Genomic DNA, 15,675 nt, shown 5'->3' with positions numbered 1-15,675 from the left:
TGTGAACACACAGAACTTCAATGCTCCATTTAAACCAGCACAGGGTTGTCTCAATTCAGCTATAAAACACACTTATTTTTCAGTCCTCACACCAAACACAGTGTAAAGGATGGTTAAGTGTGAACGAAGTGGTAAAAAAAGCTGAAAGAAAACAGGAAACATCGAACAAATTTTCAAAGCACCTTCATTTTAAATATACAAACCCTGCAAGAACACTGAAAAAATGGAACTGGTATATAAGAAGTGGATTGTCCTGCACGACACCCTTATCTCTGAATTGGAGAGACATGGACTTGATGGATGGACCACTTGGTGGATAAGGAATTGGCTGGATGGTCGCACTCAAAGAGTTACGGTCAAAGGCTCGATGTCCAAGTGGACACCAGTGACGAGTAGCGTTCCTCAGGGGTCGGTATTAGGACCGGTCCTGTTTAACATCTTTGTCGGCGACATGGACAGTGGGATTGAGTGTGCCCTCAGCAAGTTTGCCAACAACACCAAGCTGTGTGGTGCGGTTGACACGCTGGAGGGAAGGGATGCCATCCAGAGGGACCTTGACAGGCTTGAGAGCTGGGCCTGTGTGAACCGCATGAAGTTCAACAAGGCCAAGTGCAAGGTCCTGCATGTGGGTCGGTGCAATCACAAGCACAAATACAGGCTGGGCGGAGAATGGATTAAGAGCAGCCCTGAGGAGAAGGACTTGGGGGTGATGGTTGACAAGAAGCTCAATATGAGCCAGCAACATGCGCTTGCAGCCCAGAAGACCAACCGTATCCTGGGCTGCATCAAAAGCAGCGTGGCCAGCAGGTCAAGGGAGGTGATTCTCCCCCTCTACTCTGCTCTTGTGAGACCCCACCTGGAGTAGTGCATCCAGGTCTGGGGCCCCCAGCATAAGAAGGACATGGAGCTGTTGGAACAAATCCAGAGGCGGGCCACGAAGATGATCAGAGGGCTGGAGCACCTCTCCTATGAAGACAGGCTGAGAGAGTTGGGGCTGTTCAGCCTGGAGAAGAGAAGGCTCCAGGGAGACCTTGCAGCAGCCTTCCAGTACCTGAAGGGGGCCTACAGGAAAGAGGGAGAGGGGCTTTTTACAAGGGCATGGAGCAATAGGACAAGGGGGAACAGTTTTAAACTGAAAGAGGGGAGATTTAGATTAGATATTAGGAAGAAATTCTTTACTGTGAGGGTGGTGAGACACTGGAACAGGTTGCCGAGAGAAGCTGTGGCTGCCCCCTCCCTGGCAGTGTTCACGGCCAGGCTGGATGGGGCTTTGAGCAACCTGGTCTAGTGGAAGGTGTCCCTGGGGGGGTTGGAACTAGATTATCTTTAAGGTCCCTTCCAACCCAAACCATTCTATGATTCTATGATTATTCACTGATATTTCAAACTACCACAATTATTCAGACAACAACTGCGTGCAATCATAACCAAAATAAGAACAGTAACAATAGTATCTTACCCTTTTCAACCTACCACAAAATTTCACATTGGCATTTTTTCTAAGACACACACAATGCTGGATGGGAAAAAAAAAAAATAGGATTTTTACTGGCAGATCTCTCTGCAATTAAGTTTCCAGGACAAAAGAAATCCCTGAGGGTTTTGCATTGTAAAGTTTTTATTTTGCATGTTTTGAAGACACTTATAGCTTGACATAGGTAATACTACTGAAAAGGAGATATCATCTCCTCTTTGTAAAAAGGATCCATAAACTTCAGGGTTAAAAGTGTTGCTTATTTGTAAATATCTCTTCTAAATTTAAATAGGTGACCTACATTCCCAACATGGAAGTAAGTTTAAACATGTTGGTTTGCTACCCTTCAGTGTAACTCGAAATCCAAGGTTTAGAATCTGAAGTCATCAAAGCAGATATTCCAGAGTTAATACCCACATATCATTTTGAAAGATTTAAAAGCTGAACAGTTAAATGACTATATGGTACATATATAAGAAATGCTAATGTTTGTACCCGATTTACTAGATTTAAGCCATTGTATACATGAAAAAAATCAATCCTATATCTGCGCTTTCCACTTTTCTCTACTTGAGATCCATAGCTGCATATTTTTCCGCCACATTCAGAAAATATACTGGAAAAAAAGACTGAAAGAAATGTAAATGCCTTCTCTTGAAAGATGCAATTTTTGTTTACCCATTCTATTGCCAATTTCTGCTCACATATTAGGTGCAGCAAAAGGAATAACTGCTTCTGCTGGGAAGACCACTTCTACCCATGCAGCAAACAACGGCACCTTGATATTTCATTTCTAAATCCCAGAGAGCGTTCTTACCCTATTACAAAAGGGGGTTTCACTCAAACTGAGTGAAAGCCTCAGTCAAGATCTAGTCATCAGATTTGGTCAAAAGCATCAACTTTGACAAGACAGTTGTGTGTGCAGATTAGAAAGATGTTGGAGCAGCAACAAAACAAGAGCCTGACATCTCATCAAAGCAAGGCTTCTAAAAAGAAGTAGCATCTCTTATTAGACCAGCTAAAAACTGGGAAAAGAGGGAAGAAAAATAACTCAAAAGTTTAAAGGAACAGAAGTTTTTCTTTATATTTCCATACACTTGTGAAAACATGGGGTTTTTTTGTCAAGGCAGCCCTTATAGTATGTTCTTAATTTGATATACCTTACGTCAACTCCGGAAAAATCCTAGCTGAGACAGTTTCCTGCTTTCACACATTATTAAAAGCTGTAGATATACATTTAAAAGCAAAGACAACATCTATTTACATTTTAACCCACTCACTGAAAGGCACTGGTTCACTAAAGGGCTGCACAAGCATTAGAGGAAAAAACATGCAAAGGAGAGTGCTGGACTATATGGGCAGGATCTGAACGCAGAGCAAGACTGCTTTTTTGAGACCTGTTAAAGGGGCTCCGCCTTTAAAAAAAATACCTTCAGTTCAATGCAAATATGGTTTGACATACAGTATACACAGCAAAGAACTCTGCATAGATCTGCCTCTCCTCCACCTTCACATGCCTGGTGTAGCATCTTAAGATTCTATAGTAGCTAGAGTGCTATGTTAATGCTCAAAAAAAAAAAAATCAGGTTTTAGACAAAACCTTTAGATATTGTAATAAATTTACTACTGGATAGCTTAACCAGATACAGGAGCAGGTTTTGTAAGCAAAACTCCTTGGCTTGGGCCAATGAGTCAGCACACATTTGCAGCTATGCTCCCTTATCACAGCTCAGAACTCAGGTGCCAGTGCCAATTCCAGATCTGAGACTCTGGGAAGGGAGGGGAGACAGGGAAGAGAAGGGTTACAGAGACTCATTTTTAGAAGAGCAGATTTAAACAAGAATTTATTTTTCACAATTTCAAGTTTTTTACTACTCTTAGTAATTACCAGTTGAAGGCTTTATAGAAACTGCTTACTTCTCTCCTCCAAGGGTCATCTAATTTGCGCTCTGCAGAAAACTGATGCAAAGGTAGAATTTAGGCCTGTCATGTTGAATGCATTTAGCATCCTTAAAGCCTGTAAAACTCCAAACAAGTATAGTGAAGGAAGGCACACTTGTATACTGCAGTGGCCAAAATCAAGGTCTTTCAAAAGCACAGTGAAGATCTTGGGATGCAATTTAGCCTTTAAATTGGGTACAAGTAACTTGAAATTGCCAGTGCTGTAACAAGAATAAAGTAAGAGAGATTAGGACTTTTAAAAGCACTAGTAGCTAGCTGCAGTAGAGAATATTTTATTGTTTTTAAAGCCATTAATGTTGATCAGGACAGGACTGTTGAAGCAGGATTCCCAGAACCATGACAACCAGGGCTGTGTATACGCAACTTCCTTACATAACATGAAGTCACTGCCATAGAAACCAAACAACATCGTTAGCTGTCTATGCGACGCCTGTCTTAAACGCAGGGCAGTCAAACATCTGCTGTGCTCCAGTCTGTACGCTGCACAAAGCGTATCCATACTCATCTGCTTAACCACTGAGCTGGGCTTCACCATTTCATTAGCCATTTATTGCTTTCTGAAGTTCCTGACTTACTGCTAAAATAAGCACTATGGATTTCAGAAAGTTACAATTTATGTGACAGACAATCCTTATAGCATAAGATTGGCTCAAATTTCTACTACTCGTCAGAAGTCAGACACTTGTCACACTTTATATATGCTATGTGAATTTGTGATTTTAAGCAGCTAAAAATCCATACCCATTTTGGAATACACACATTCGCATTTAACTACATAAAGTAAATTGAGACCGTTTAATAAAGTTGTTTATTTCAGACCTTTATGAGCAAATTTTTTTTCCTCCTAACTCAAATGTAGAACTGCTTAACAGTTTACACAGTGTATATTGCTCAGTTTATAAGACAGATCTTTCTACAGAAAGTGTGCTTCTTCAGAAGTGATTTGTAATATTGAGTAAATTTAGTCAGGTTTTATACATTTCTCATTGGAATGTTTACTATAACAGCTGAACACAATAGTTATCTTCCACTAGAAGCCACTTAATAGGCAAAAAAGAAAACAAATCACCTTTTATGGAGATGACAGAAATGTTTACATGTTTATTTTGCCACTGCAGAGGTATCAACAGACTGTAGATAAACAAAGGCTGGAAATGGACCCTGATTTCCAGCATCGTGGGCAATTACTCTAACCACTCTCTTAAGACATTAAAGATAATGTCATCACCACTGCTGCTACAACCTCTTCAGAGCAGATTTGTGGAAAAAAGCCCAATCCATAGAAAACTGTTTAAGACAAGCCTTGAAAGAGACTCAACACATGAGCACTTCAATATCAAGTTCTTCTATGCAGAGCTAAATATGAAAATCTAACAAAGATCATCAGCATCTCTGAAACCATGAACTACTTTATTTGGATTGGAATTTAGGGGTGGAACCTTCTCTGAGCTCAGGCATAGCTACACAGGCCAGTAACTCATGAGGATAATAGTGGTAAGCATGCTTGTTACAAGTTGAAATTTAAGATCCTGTTCACAGCATAGGCTATGGAAAACAGAATGAACACTCACATTTATAGCATAGCTTCACTAAGAACCAAACACAGTTTAAGAGTAAAAATTCATATGACAAGTCAAACACTTCAGAAAGTAAGACTTATATTAAAAACAGTGATGAAAAATTACATAGTACAGTATAAAAGGATAAAAGCTGGTATCATACTACTGAATTGTTTGAATGGTTCCTGTTATATTGTTCATACACTTGTGCTTCAAAAGGAGAATAATAAAAGTACTTCCACCCCTGTATAAGCTAAAAAGCTTAAAAAAGTTGTATCCCTTGTATAAAAAGTCAGTAGCAAGATAGCGTAGAATAGCTTTGTGGTAACAATTTCAGCATTTCTATGCATCACAAGTATTTTTACACTACCACGTGCACAGACTGCTGGCAAATCTGAAGATGCTCACACTGGACCAGTTGTAAAGTTTGAAGAGTATGGGTAAAGAACAAAGATTACTTCTTTGTAGATACTCGATTTTTATCTGATTGAACTATTCTTCCATTCTTTAACTTCTCACGAAAAAGGCTCTGAATAAAATTATGTACTGACCTCTCTAGTTTTCAGAGATGCCACTGCCTGTTAATTCAGCTATTTTTTTTGGTCTCTGTAAAATAGGATTTATTTTTCCCCATGCAGAAGGCTAAGGAAGAGATCATCCGCAATCAATGCTAACATTTTCAAAATTAACAGGCAGAACTGGGTTCTCTCCTTGTTTTAAAGCACTACAAATTCAATTAAAATTACTTTTCAAACACACAGCAGACAGAATTAGGAGAAACCCTTTCCTTCCCCTATCCCTCCAAAAAAGAGCATAAATAGCAAATGGTACTTAGCAAATTATTTTCATAATTAGCTTCTCTGTCTGATGAAACAGTCTGTTCTATATATGTTACTTTATTTGACTAAAACATGATCATCAGTAACTAGTCTTATCTTTGGAAGCGATTCTTATTTTCATTCAAGCTGGCAACTAGTACTTATTTTTCCCTGAAGACAGTAGCATGGGTTTTGCTGGTTGCATAAAACTATTAAAATACAAATAGTTGTTCTTTATTTTTTTAGCAACTACTGCATCTCAAACTTCAGTAAGGATATTTTAACAAAAAACACCACCATTGAAAGGCCTTACTGAACACATGCCACTGCCTTTATTCCAAAATAGTCTGGTTTACTCTGATTCATCAATTCTGCATTTAGAAATGCATTCTCTCCCCTTTGGTTTCTGTTGCTTAGCCACATTTCAGAAGTTACTGAATCTACATTAAAAACACAAACAAAATCAACATTTTCTGTGTGAACCAACTTTCCAATTCTGCTACTCCAGAAAATAATTAGCCAGGATAAAAAAAAACAATTATTAATCAGTTAAATGCAGAAGAAAGTTTTTCTCTGTATAAAACATGTTCTCAAAATCACTGGACATATCAAAGTCTATACAGCACATACAGCTTATATACATGTTTCACTGCAACATTTTTGGTCTTTTTTTAATCTATAAATACTAAAGACAATTTGCTCCTGGTATCTAAGAAACCCTTCATATTTTCTGATCAATTGTCTTTTCCTAAAGGTTTTAGCTGTAAAATGTGTAAATTGTATTTCATTTATAAAAATCAACACCTTAGTACAGCTTTACACACAAATGCAAAATGATTCTACAATTCTATGTTTGTAACTAAGTAGTACATCACTGATTTAGGTCCCACCAGATCTGTGTTGCCGAATTAGTTGGCCATGGGCTGAACCTAAGTAATCTGAATATTTGCTTGCACAATATATGAAATGAATTCCTGGCTGTGGAGATGTATTTATCATAACAAAATCTTGCTCCACAACAGCAGTCTGAAATATTATGAAAACGGTTCTCCCATGAACACAGCGAGACAACTAAGAAACATCCCTATATGTAAGTTACAGTTTAGCTACTATGGTAGTAACTGAAGACTATCCTGACAGCTTCTCCTCTGTAGTTTCACTTGGATAAATTCTTCTTTGCTTCACCCAGCAGTTTATTGGTGAATGTATTAAAACTTATGCATAAAGTAATCCAGAATGGAACATAAATTATATTTCATAAATATTAACCTACACAGATTTACTTAGAAGTCATCAGGATCACAGACTCCCACCCTCCATTACAGCCCCATCACATCATAACTTCACTTCTGAATACAAGGCTCCGATACCTGTAGCCTAACACACTCAATAATTTGAGGCATTACAAGTATTTTCTTGTCAATTAAGTAATAAGATTGATGGGAAAAAAGCAGAATCAAAGGATAGCATACTACATAAAAACTGGACTCCTCTTTCATTGAAAATATTGTTACCTATATACAAATTGCCACAGAATGTAGAAACACATTCTTTGTTAACATGGCCTGAATATCCTCAATATTGAGACTTTCTAAAAGAATTTTACAACTAATTCCTTACATTTGCCCCTTCTAGAAAGTATATAAAGCTCATTTCTGATCATTTTTCAAATTTGACTCAGTTTTTTCAGCAGTGGGAGATACACAGCACAGCAGGGAGAAGGCAGAAAAGAGTGGCCGCTAACACAAGTACACAGGAGTGCACGGCACAGAAATACACAAGGTACTCGCATCGATTCCTTCTGTTTTGCTTCAAAAAGCATTCAAAGCTGAAAAGTAGAGCACACAATTCTCCTAAAAAACGCACTGGGAAATGGTACTTGATGAATTTCAGTCAAATGAGTTTCTCTGACATGGAAGGTGAAGATAAGTCAGCTAAGGCTGAGTTGATCCAACCTAAACTTGCTAACACAGAAGAGGGGCAGGTCCTATACCACCTTCCCCCAGACCCCCAGTCCCGGCTGCCTGCTCCCTTCACCTCCTTTGCACAAGCTCTTCCACTCAGTGCTAAGGGAACAAACAGCTCTGCTAACCTGGCAGAAGTTAAGCCTGAAGAAAAGTGTGCTGATAAAATCAGTTCATCAAATGGTCAGCCACACAACAGAGTGCAGCGCATGAGAAGGGGTAGCTCTGCCCTGACGCAAGCCAAACAGAAGGGGAAGACTTCTTATGCTGGAAGCAGCTAAGTATTACACTTTTAGCTTTCTGCACCCTTACAACTTCGAGCTCGTTCTATAATATATCTAACTACAAATCTTCTAAACTGTTGCAATCCAACATTAAAAAGGGAGATTTTCAAAACAAAACAATGGGTGAAAAGCGTTTGTAGGAATTTTTGCTTTTCATTTCTGTCAAGTTTGGCTGTAATCTGATTTTGAGCATACTGGAACTCCAAAATGCTGTCAGGTATGCTAAATGATTCAATACCGCATATGGTTTGCAAGTATCTTACCACTTTCTTTTTTTTTAACTGAAGTCTGTCAAATCTTATATTCAGCATTTTTATACTTTAAAAGGTTACTGGACATACCCACTGGCCATTACACTTCCATTAGTCATTCAGTTTGTGAATAAAGTGCTATACACATGCAGAAACATCAAAACTAGCTCCACACAGGCCAGACAGGGTCATCGGGGCTACTTAGCTATGCTCAAGCACCAGGTAAACATGGATGAAGCTTTGAAAGACCAAACATACTCCAGCAATACTATATGCAACTAAGAAGTCCTTGCAAGTGCCTGATGCAAAAAGAAAACAAAAGAATTTGGGATCATTCCAACAGAAACAAAATGGGCCTAAAAGCAATATCATCATCTCAGAAAAGCAAAAGGTATGTATGACAAATCCTCTGTTTCCTTTAATGATCAAAAATGTATGACTAGATAATGAATACATCCATTATTATTTTACCATATTGGCAGAAGATATCCAGGTCTGAGTTGTGCAAGAAAGCCAGCATCTAGCTACTAAAGCTATGGGTGTTACCCAAGTGATTGGCCTCTGCAACTTCCAAGAAGGCAGCAAGTTGGATTTGGACTACAAACTACCAGTTGAATAGCACTGAGCTACAGCAGTATATTCTTGTTAGTCACATCTGTTACGAAGAACATCTTGCCACAATTCTCTTGGTGTTGCTGTGACAACAGACTGCAATGCTAAATAATTGTGGTGATACCCACAACGTTATTTGTGCATCACAGTACTGTTCTAGAGGCCTGTGCTCAACTGTGCTAAATAGACAATCCCAACCTTACAATCTGAATTTGCCTATTTCTCATCCCCAGAAGGATGAATTTACTCTGCAAACGTTTCCATGCATCTACATACAGAATACCCGACTACAATAATAAAAACCTACCAGAAGCGTCAATGTCATCCAGAATTACTGTAGCCTACACAGCACTTAACACTTTGTAGAGATGTCGAGCAGTGAAAACAGAACTTGCTCTCCTGTGAAAGAATCAACTGATCTGAAAAACTGCAATTAAACTTCATCACCTAGGAAAGAGGTGATTTCTGTCTATTTAACGATCCAATCTCTGTTGATGCTGGTAAAGCAAAAAGAAAAGTATTACCAGAAGCATGCTTTATTTTTTTCCTCATCTGTAGTTATCCACTTCCAAATACTGCTTGGAGTTCGCTGGATTACACCACTGATCTAGACAGAACTGTCTGATCTAAAATAATATGTCCATTTGATTTACAAAATGAACTTTATGTGCGACAACAGTCCTCTCACCTTCCTCTGACTAGAACAGATTTTAATTAAGTGTGAAAAAAAACTGGGAAACTACAAGGAACAGAACTACTCATTATCTAACTCAGTCAGCTTTTTGAAAAGCCCTGGGAACATACGATCATTGCCTAATATTCCTCTTGCATCATTTTAACTACAGCCTTCAACACAAAAGGAAATGGGAGACCTAAATTAACTAGTCTCTTTTCAAGTGTGAAAACTTTTAAGTAGCATCACAAAGGGGAGATTAATCTCTAAACTAGCTGAAACAGTTACCTTTTCATAAAGCGAGCCTTTTCATGATATTTATTAAGCCTATAACTTAATAAAAGACTTGCCCTGAATATTTCAGCTCTTTGTAGCAAGAAAATATAAAGTCTTTTCCTTTATATACTCATTCTAATATTATTCATAAGACATCAGAAAAGCCATGTTTGTGGCAAAGGTCTTTGGGGGAAAAAAAACTCCATCATATATCTTGACCAATTTTTCTTGCAATATTTTTTGTGAATATAAACAATTTTGGATAATGAAAACATGCATGGGGATTTTAAAATATTATAATCAATGCAAATGTACCTTAACGTGCACAGAGTATAAGCAGGGCAATCCTTTTTTATTTGGCATTTTAGTAAACTCAGCTGGTTTTCAAGCGGCCGGATGCTCACGAAGGGGCAGGACCGTGTACTCGCACTGGAGAAAGCATGACCTCCTTTCTCATAAGCAACTAGCTTTTAGATTGGTTCAGCTAAAATGTAATTTCATCCTAACTGGCAAAAAAATCTTTGCCATTGTCAGTCAATATCCTTGCAATAGACCTATTCAGCCAATAGCCGAATGAGTCCACAGCACTTCACCACTATTTCAGGCTATATATACACAGCTTGTACATTACTAGCATCAAAATGTAACTGATGTAGTTTCTCTTCTTTTGCAAGCGTCTACTTCCGAATTTATACATACTTCTAGTCCACAAGTATGTCCTCATCTTCGCATGAAAGTTTACCTTCAAAGGTTAAAAAAGGTTTGCACAAGCTGATTTCTCAGTTGCATAATTACATGGTTAGTAATAAATTTCCTAAACATATATTCTTTTAAGATTATACATTCAAGACTCCATTTGGGGGAAGGAGGGCTTTAAAGAAGTCCCTAATATTTTTTTTCCCACAATCTTTGCATTTAAAATACACAAGTAAGTTATATTTAGAAGCCTTACATAGTGTATCATCTTACTTTTTTACCCACAGTTAGAAAAGGAAAATCCAGACTCTTCAAGATCATTAACTTATTGGCAACTTGTAGTAAATTTTTATATTTTTATTCTGTAACTATTGTACTGACAGTACTTTAGAGATTTTGTAGTGCATTACAAAGTGATGAAAACTGGGCCACCGAAAAAGTTAGAATATAAGCACTGCAATCTGTCAACTAGGATAGGAGAAGTTCTAATATCCAGTAACTGAGACGGTATACTGGGGAATAAGTAAGCAAAAACTAACCACTGATGTGTATTTAAATACTCTCAGAAATAGAACTTAACTAGCATCTTTAAACAGTTAGAAGAAATTAATTTTTTCTAGTTTTTCTAATGTTCACACATCAATCCACTCTATATTAGCCAGATCTCCTCCTCTATGAATCCATTCAGCCATTTTCTTCTAGTGCTATTCAGAAGTTTACCTACCTAATTGCTTACAAAGTCCTCTAAGAAACATTTTACATGATGCCACCATTCTCACATTTATCATTAAGAGGTCCAAAGTGTGCTTTGTTAACTACATAATTCAATTTTGACCATCTGGTCATAATGCTCCTAATGCCCCCCACCCAACCCCACTCCCCCATTAATCCCCATACACCTTCTTTCTTCCAAGCATCTTCAGTTGGGCAGCAATATCAAAACTTCATTCTTTGCTTGTACTCCAAAATTTGATTGCTATTTTGTTTTTCAAGAAATAAATCACAAAAGGCATTGTATAGAATATCTAACAAATGTACTTTTCCATCTAGTTTCGGAGGCCACTGCAATCAGTTACACTCATGCTTCAGGAAATTCTCAAAATAAAAAGACATAGAAGAACACAGAAGAACTCAGGAGTTAGGATCTCTACTTTGCCACTAATAAAACCAGAACCAACTCATCTAAAACACTTTACTCTAAATAGAAACCGTTTTGTCAAGCATCACTGTAGCATCAACATGGATTTGCAAAACCACAAATAGCACAGACATCTAAAATTCCTAATTATAGCACACTTGAGAAAGTACTTTCAAGTCCAGAAAATCCCCAGTAAATTACCTGTTCAAAGTTAGAAGCCACGAAGTGACATTCAAAGTTTTAAGCAAAGACCACATGATCTACTAGCTAAAAATATTTACATTAAAAATAATGCAAGAATTTTAGTTCAACAGTGTGCAGGAATACCTTGTCAGCACACAAAATTAGCTGATCGTTTACCTCAGGTAAATTAGCAAAAAATTGGACAAGTCAGTCTTAATTTAAACCACTATTACAGCCACTACTATAACCATAGCCAAACACGCACACAGCTGTGTACAGAGTCCTAATGGCAGTTATTAAGACAGTAAAAGTATCAGGTACTGGGCACACAAGAACAAGAGGCATGTGGACTACAACAGGCTATTTTTGAAGAATCGTTTGTAATCATATGTACCTAAATTTGTCGGAAAAGCAAGTTCTACCTCAACTAATAGATATGAGCAATCTGTATGACTACAGGACATTATTCGGTGACTCTATCAATATTTACAGATATTTAAAAAAACCCTTAATTTACTTCTACTAGCACATGCAGTAGACCTAACAGAGAGAGTAACAGAATTATCTGTAGTACTCTGCCTAGGATACTCCACTTTCCAGCTAGAAACATGAAGACTAATTTACACAATACTATTTCTCTTACCTTTTAAACAACTGGGAGCAACTGGAAACTCACCCCCTACTTTCAGTTCTCAGACAAGAAAAGGGCAGAGAAGGGGAAGAGGGAGTTCAAGCCTTCCTTAATTTCCTGTCTCCTCCTTTGAGAGCCAAGTTAGTTCTTATTAAAAATGGGTTCCTACCACCTTGCAGCAGAACATGTAAGCAGCCTGGGCTCACAATGTCATACTTACATGGCTAAACTGGGCAAAGAAAACCACTGGGTGGTTGGGTTGGTTTTTTTTTTTTTGGCAGGGGCGGGGGGGAGGGGGGACAGGGAGGGCAGCAGGGGCAGGCAAGGGGCTAATGTTAAAAATAAATTAAAAACAGGCACTTTTCTGAAAAGGAGATGGGTCTTCTAACAAAGCAAGTACAAACATACACATTGCATTTACATTATTAGTAACAGAAAAGTTAATTACAATCTATACAATTGCATCATTTCATACAAAAAGAACTTTTATGCATTTTGAGGCTGTTTGAATATCTCCTTCAAACAGAGCTGCTCTAGCATTAACTCATCCATAACTTAACCCAGGTTATAATATTATTTCTTGCCAATTAGCTGGCTTCCCCATATGGCATTATCTTGAAACAGAAAACAGTGGTACAACATCACAGTACTTAAGCTTAGATTACTGGTTGTAATCAAAGAGGACATACCCACTGCTGGTGCATCATATTCATCCCCAAGTAAAATCTCAGGAGCAGAATATGCAAGAGATCCACAGCTTGTGGTGAGCTTCTTTCCAGGCTGAAATTTGTTGCTGAAGCCAAAATCAGTCAATTTCACAAGTCCTTGTTTTTCAAAGAAGACCACATTCTCTGGTTTTAAGTCTCTATGAACTACGTGCAGTTTATGACAGTAGGATATAGCATGAACTATTTGAGCAAAATATTTTTTTGCCAGATCCTCATTCAGACCTTCTTCATGTTTCATGATGTAATCAAACATATCTCCTCCATCACCTAGCTCTAAGATAAGATAAAGCTTAGTCTGGGTGTCAATCACTTCATACAGCCGTACTATATTGGGATGCTGCACTAGTTTCATGCATCTAACTTCTTGAAAAAGATGTCCAGTGGCTAGAGTGTCCAGTTTGGTCTTGTCAATTACTTTTACTGCTACTTTTTCACCTGTAAAGACATGCCGAGCAAGTTTGACCACAGCGAAATGGCCTCTGCCCAAAGTTTTATCCAAGTCATACAATCCCGCAATTTTTCCATCATACCCTCGTTTGAAGCCCGCCATTCTGTTTCAGAAGATGAATTAATACTTAAGCTCTTTGGAAACGAGATCTTTTCATATAAGGGTATCTGATGCAAATAAATAGTCCATTGTCACTGCCAAGCATACCTAAAAATAAAGAGACAAGATTATATAGTTGTATAAAAATAAGCAAAATTATTATCCTGTAATTCTCCTACAGTTATATTGACACATTATTACACATTACTTATGAAATTCTTCAGGGGTTTTTGCAAAGGGTTTGATAAGCCATGCTGTGGTAACCGACAGATTTCTGAAATCACATTATCAGTATGCTTGAAGAAAGTGAATTTCAACAGTGCAAAAATGAAAATTGATCTGAAACTCAATGGCCTTCATGTTCTTGAGTTAGAAACCTTGCAAGCAACACTTGAAGAAATCAGTGTTATAAGGACTGTTAAAATTGGCAAAGCTGAAATCTGTAACTTTTCCAGCTACATTAGAAATCAGCTGAGCAGTACAGAATACTGACAAGAGGAACATGCTTGATTCATCTTATTTTTGGCATATTCCTGCAGCAGAAAACAGCTCTAATACAAAGTTCTAATGGCATGACTTTGGACTTTACCTTCTCATTTTTAACAGCTTCCTGTTTAGCAAAGATCAGACTGACATACAAGACTTAATTTTGTTACTCTAATTAGCTTGAGCATTATCAATCAATACTGTAATTACAACAAATGAACAAAGCTTTACAGGCCAAAATGAAATATTTGAGTTGGATGTACTCTCAGTGCTAAATAAAGTGTCTTGTTAAATATTTTGGCTGGAGTTATAAAAACTGGTGATAAAAAGTTTGCATGTAGGCTGCATATGTTCAGCAGTCCTGGGAATTTGTCAGGAGAAGGGGAAGAAGAGTGAGAAGGAAGGGGAGAGAACTCAAGAGTTCAGCTTATTTGTGCTGAACTCCTGCTTACCAGTTAATCTGGCACTTAAGCAATTAAGATCCAACTTATAAAATGTTCATATTTAAACCTGGTTTTGAAGGTCTTCTGTCCCATTGCCATTTTTTTCACACACAGAACCTCCCAAAAACTCTTCCTGCATCTTTAAGGTTTAAATAAAAATCTGTAGCTATCAAAAAGATAACCATTTCTCCCACTTTGAGTGCAAAGTAGCTACAAATATGAAAATTAGATGGCTTATTGCCAACTCGATAAAATACAGAAAACACAGCTCTTTAGAATATATTTTCAGTTTCAAAACTGAACTTCAAACAGAAAATCTTTGAAAAGGAAGCTGGCAAACAAACAGCCCCTTACATTAGTTATTCTCAAGTCAAAATGTAAGCATTAGATTAAAAACACTCCCTGCTAAACAAGTTATTTCACAGGCAGTGAAACTAATGAACCTGGTTTCATATGGATTCAATTACAAAGTTGGGGGTCCTATGAGGATTCTCTGATGTTTAACAAGCTCACCTTACTGCTTCGCTCTGCTGGAGCCATCGTATAACCTCTTCTCTATCCAGCTGTCTACTTCCACAAAGTCCATGGGAATTCAGTTCGAGACCTCCACCCCTGTAAAATTTGAATGAGATCAATCAGCTTCTGAAACCTCATAACTTAGACCAGGAACACGTTAAGTGTAACAATCACATAAACATTGGGGTTTGGGTTTTTGTTTTTACTTTAAAGATAATAATCAAGCTTTAAAAAAACTCATTGGGTTTTGTGTTACTGTACCTTTTCATGCTGCTACTAAGTACTATGCTTCAGATGCTCTTCCAAAAACTACTCCACTTCACTAGAAGATGTCATGGTATCAAAACTGGGGTTGGTATATCTGCTTCCCAACACATCCCATACTGCTCATCTTACAAAGTTTCCCCTACCACTCCCAATTAACCATGCAATAC

General features: G+C 37.7%; 1 protein-coding gene across 2 annotated transcripts in view; it reads right to left on the bottom strand.

The window, feature by feature from the left end:
• SNRK (SNF related kinase) overlaps positions 1 to 15,675 on the bottom strand; it is a 44,331-nt gene that overhangs the window by 17,527 nt on the left and 11,129 nt on the right. Inside the window, exons 2-4 of one of the 2 annotated variants that reach the window (XM_068405416.1) lie at positions 15,239 to 15,337; positions 13,780 to 13,904; positions 13,211 to 13,684 (exon numbers count right to left, since the gene is read on the bottom strand). In XM_068405416.1, the coding sequence (XP_068261517.1) occupies positions 13,211 to 13,601 (391 nt within the window). In that variant the 5' untranslated portion in view covers positions 13,602 to 13,684; positions 13,780 to 13,904; positions 15,239 to 15,337. Of the gene's footprint in view, positions 1 to 13,210; positions 13,905 to 15,238; positions 15,338 to 15,675 lie in introns of both variants that reach the window. The other variant, XM_068405415.1, reaches the window with a different exon arrangement.

The sequence above is a fragment of the Nyctibius grandis genome, chromosome 7 (genome assembly GCF_013368605.1).
Source record: "Nyctibius grandis isolate bNycGra1 chromosome 7, bNycGra1.pri, whole genome shotgun sequence".
Taxonomy (NCBI): domain Eukaryota; kingdom Metazoa; phylum Chordata; class Aves; order Nyctibiiformes; family Nyctibiidae; genus Nyctibius; species Nyctibius grandis.
This window is presented reverse-complemented; position numbering and strand designations above follow the sequence as displayed.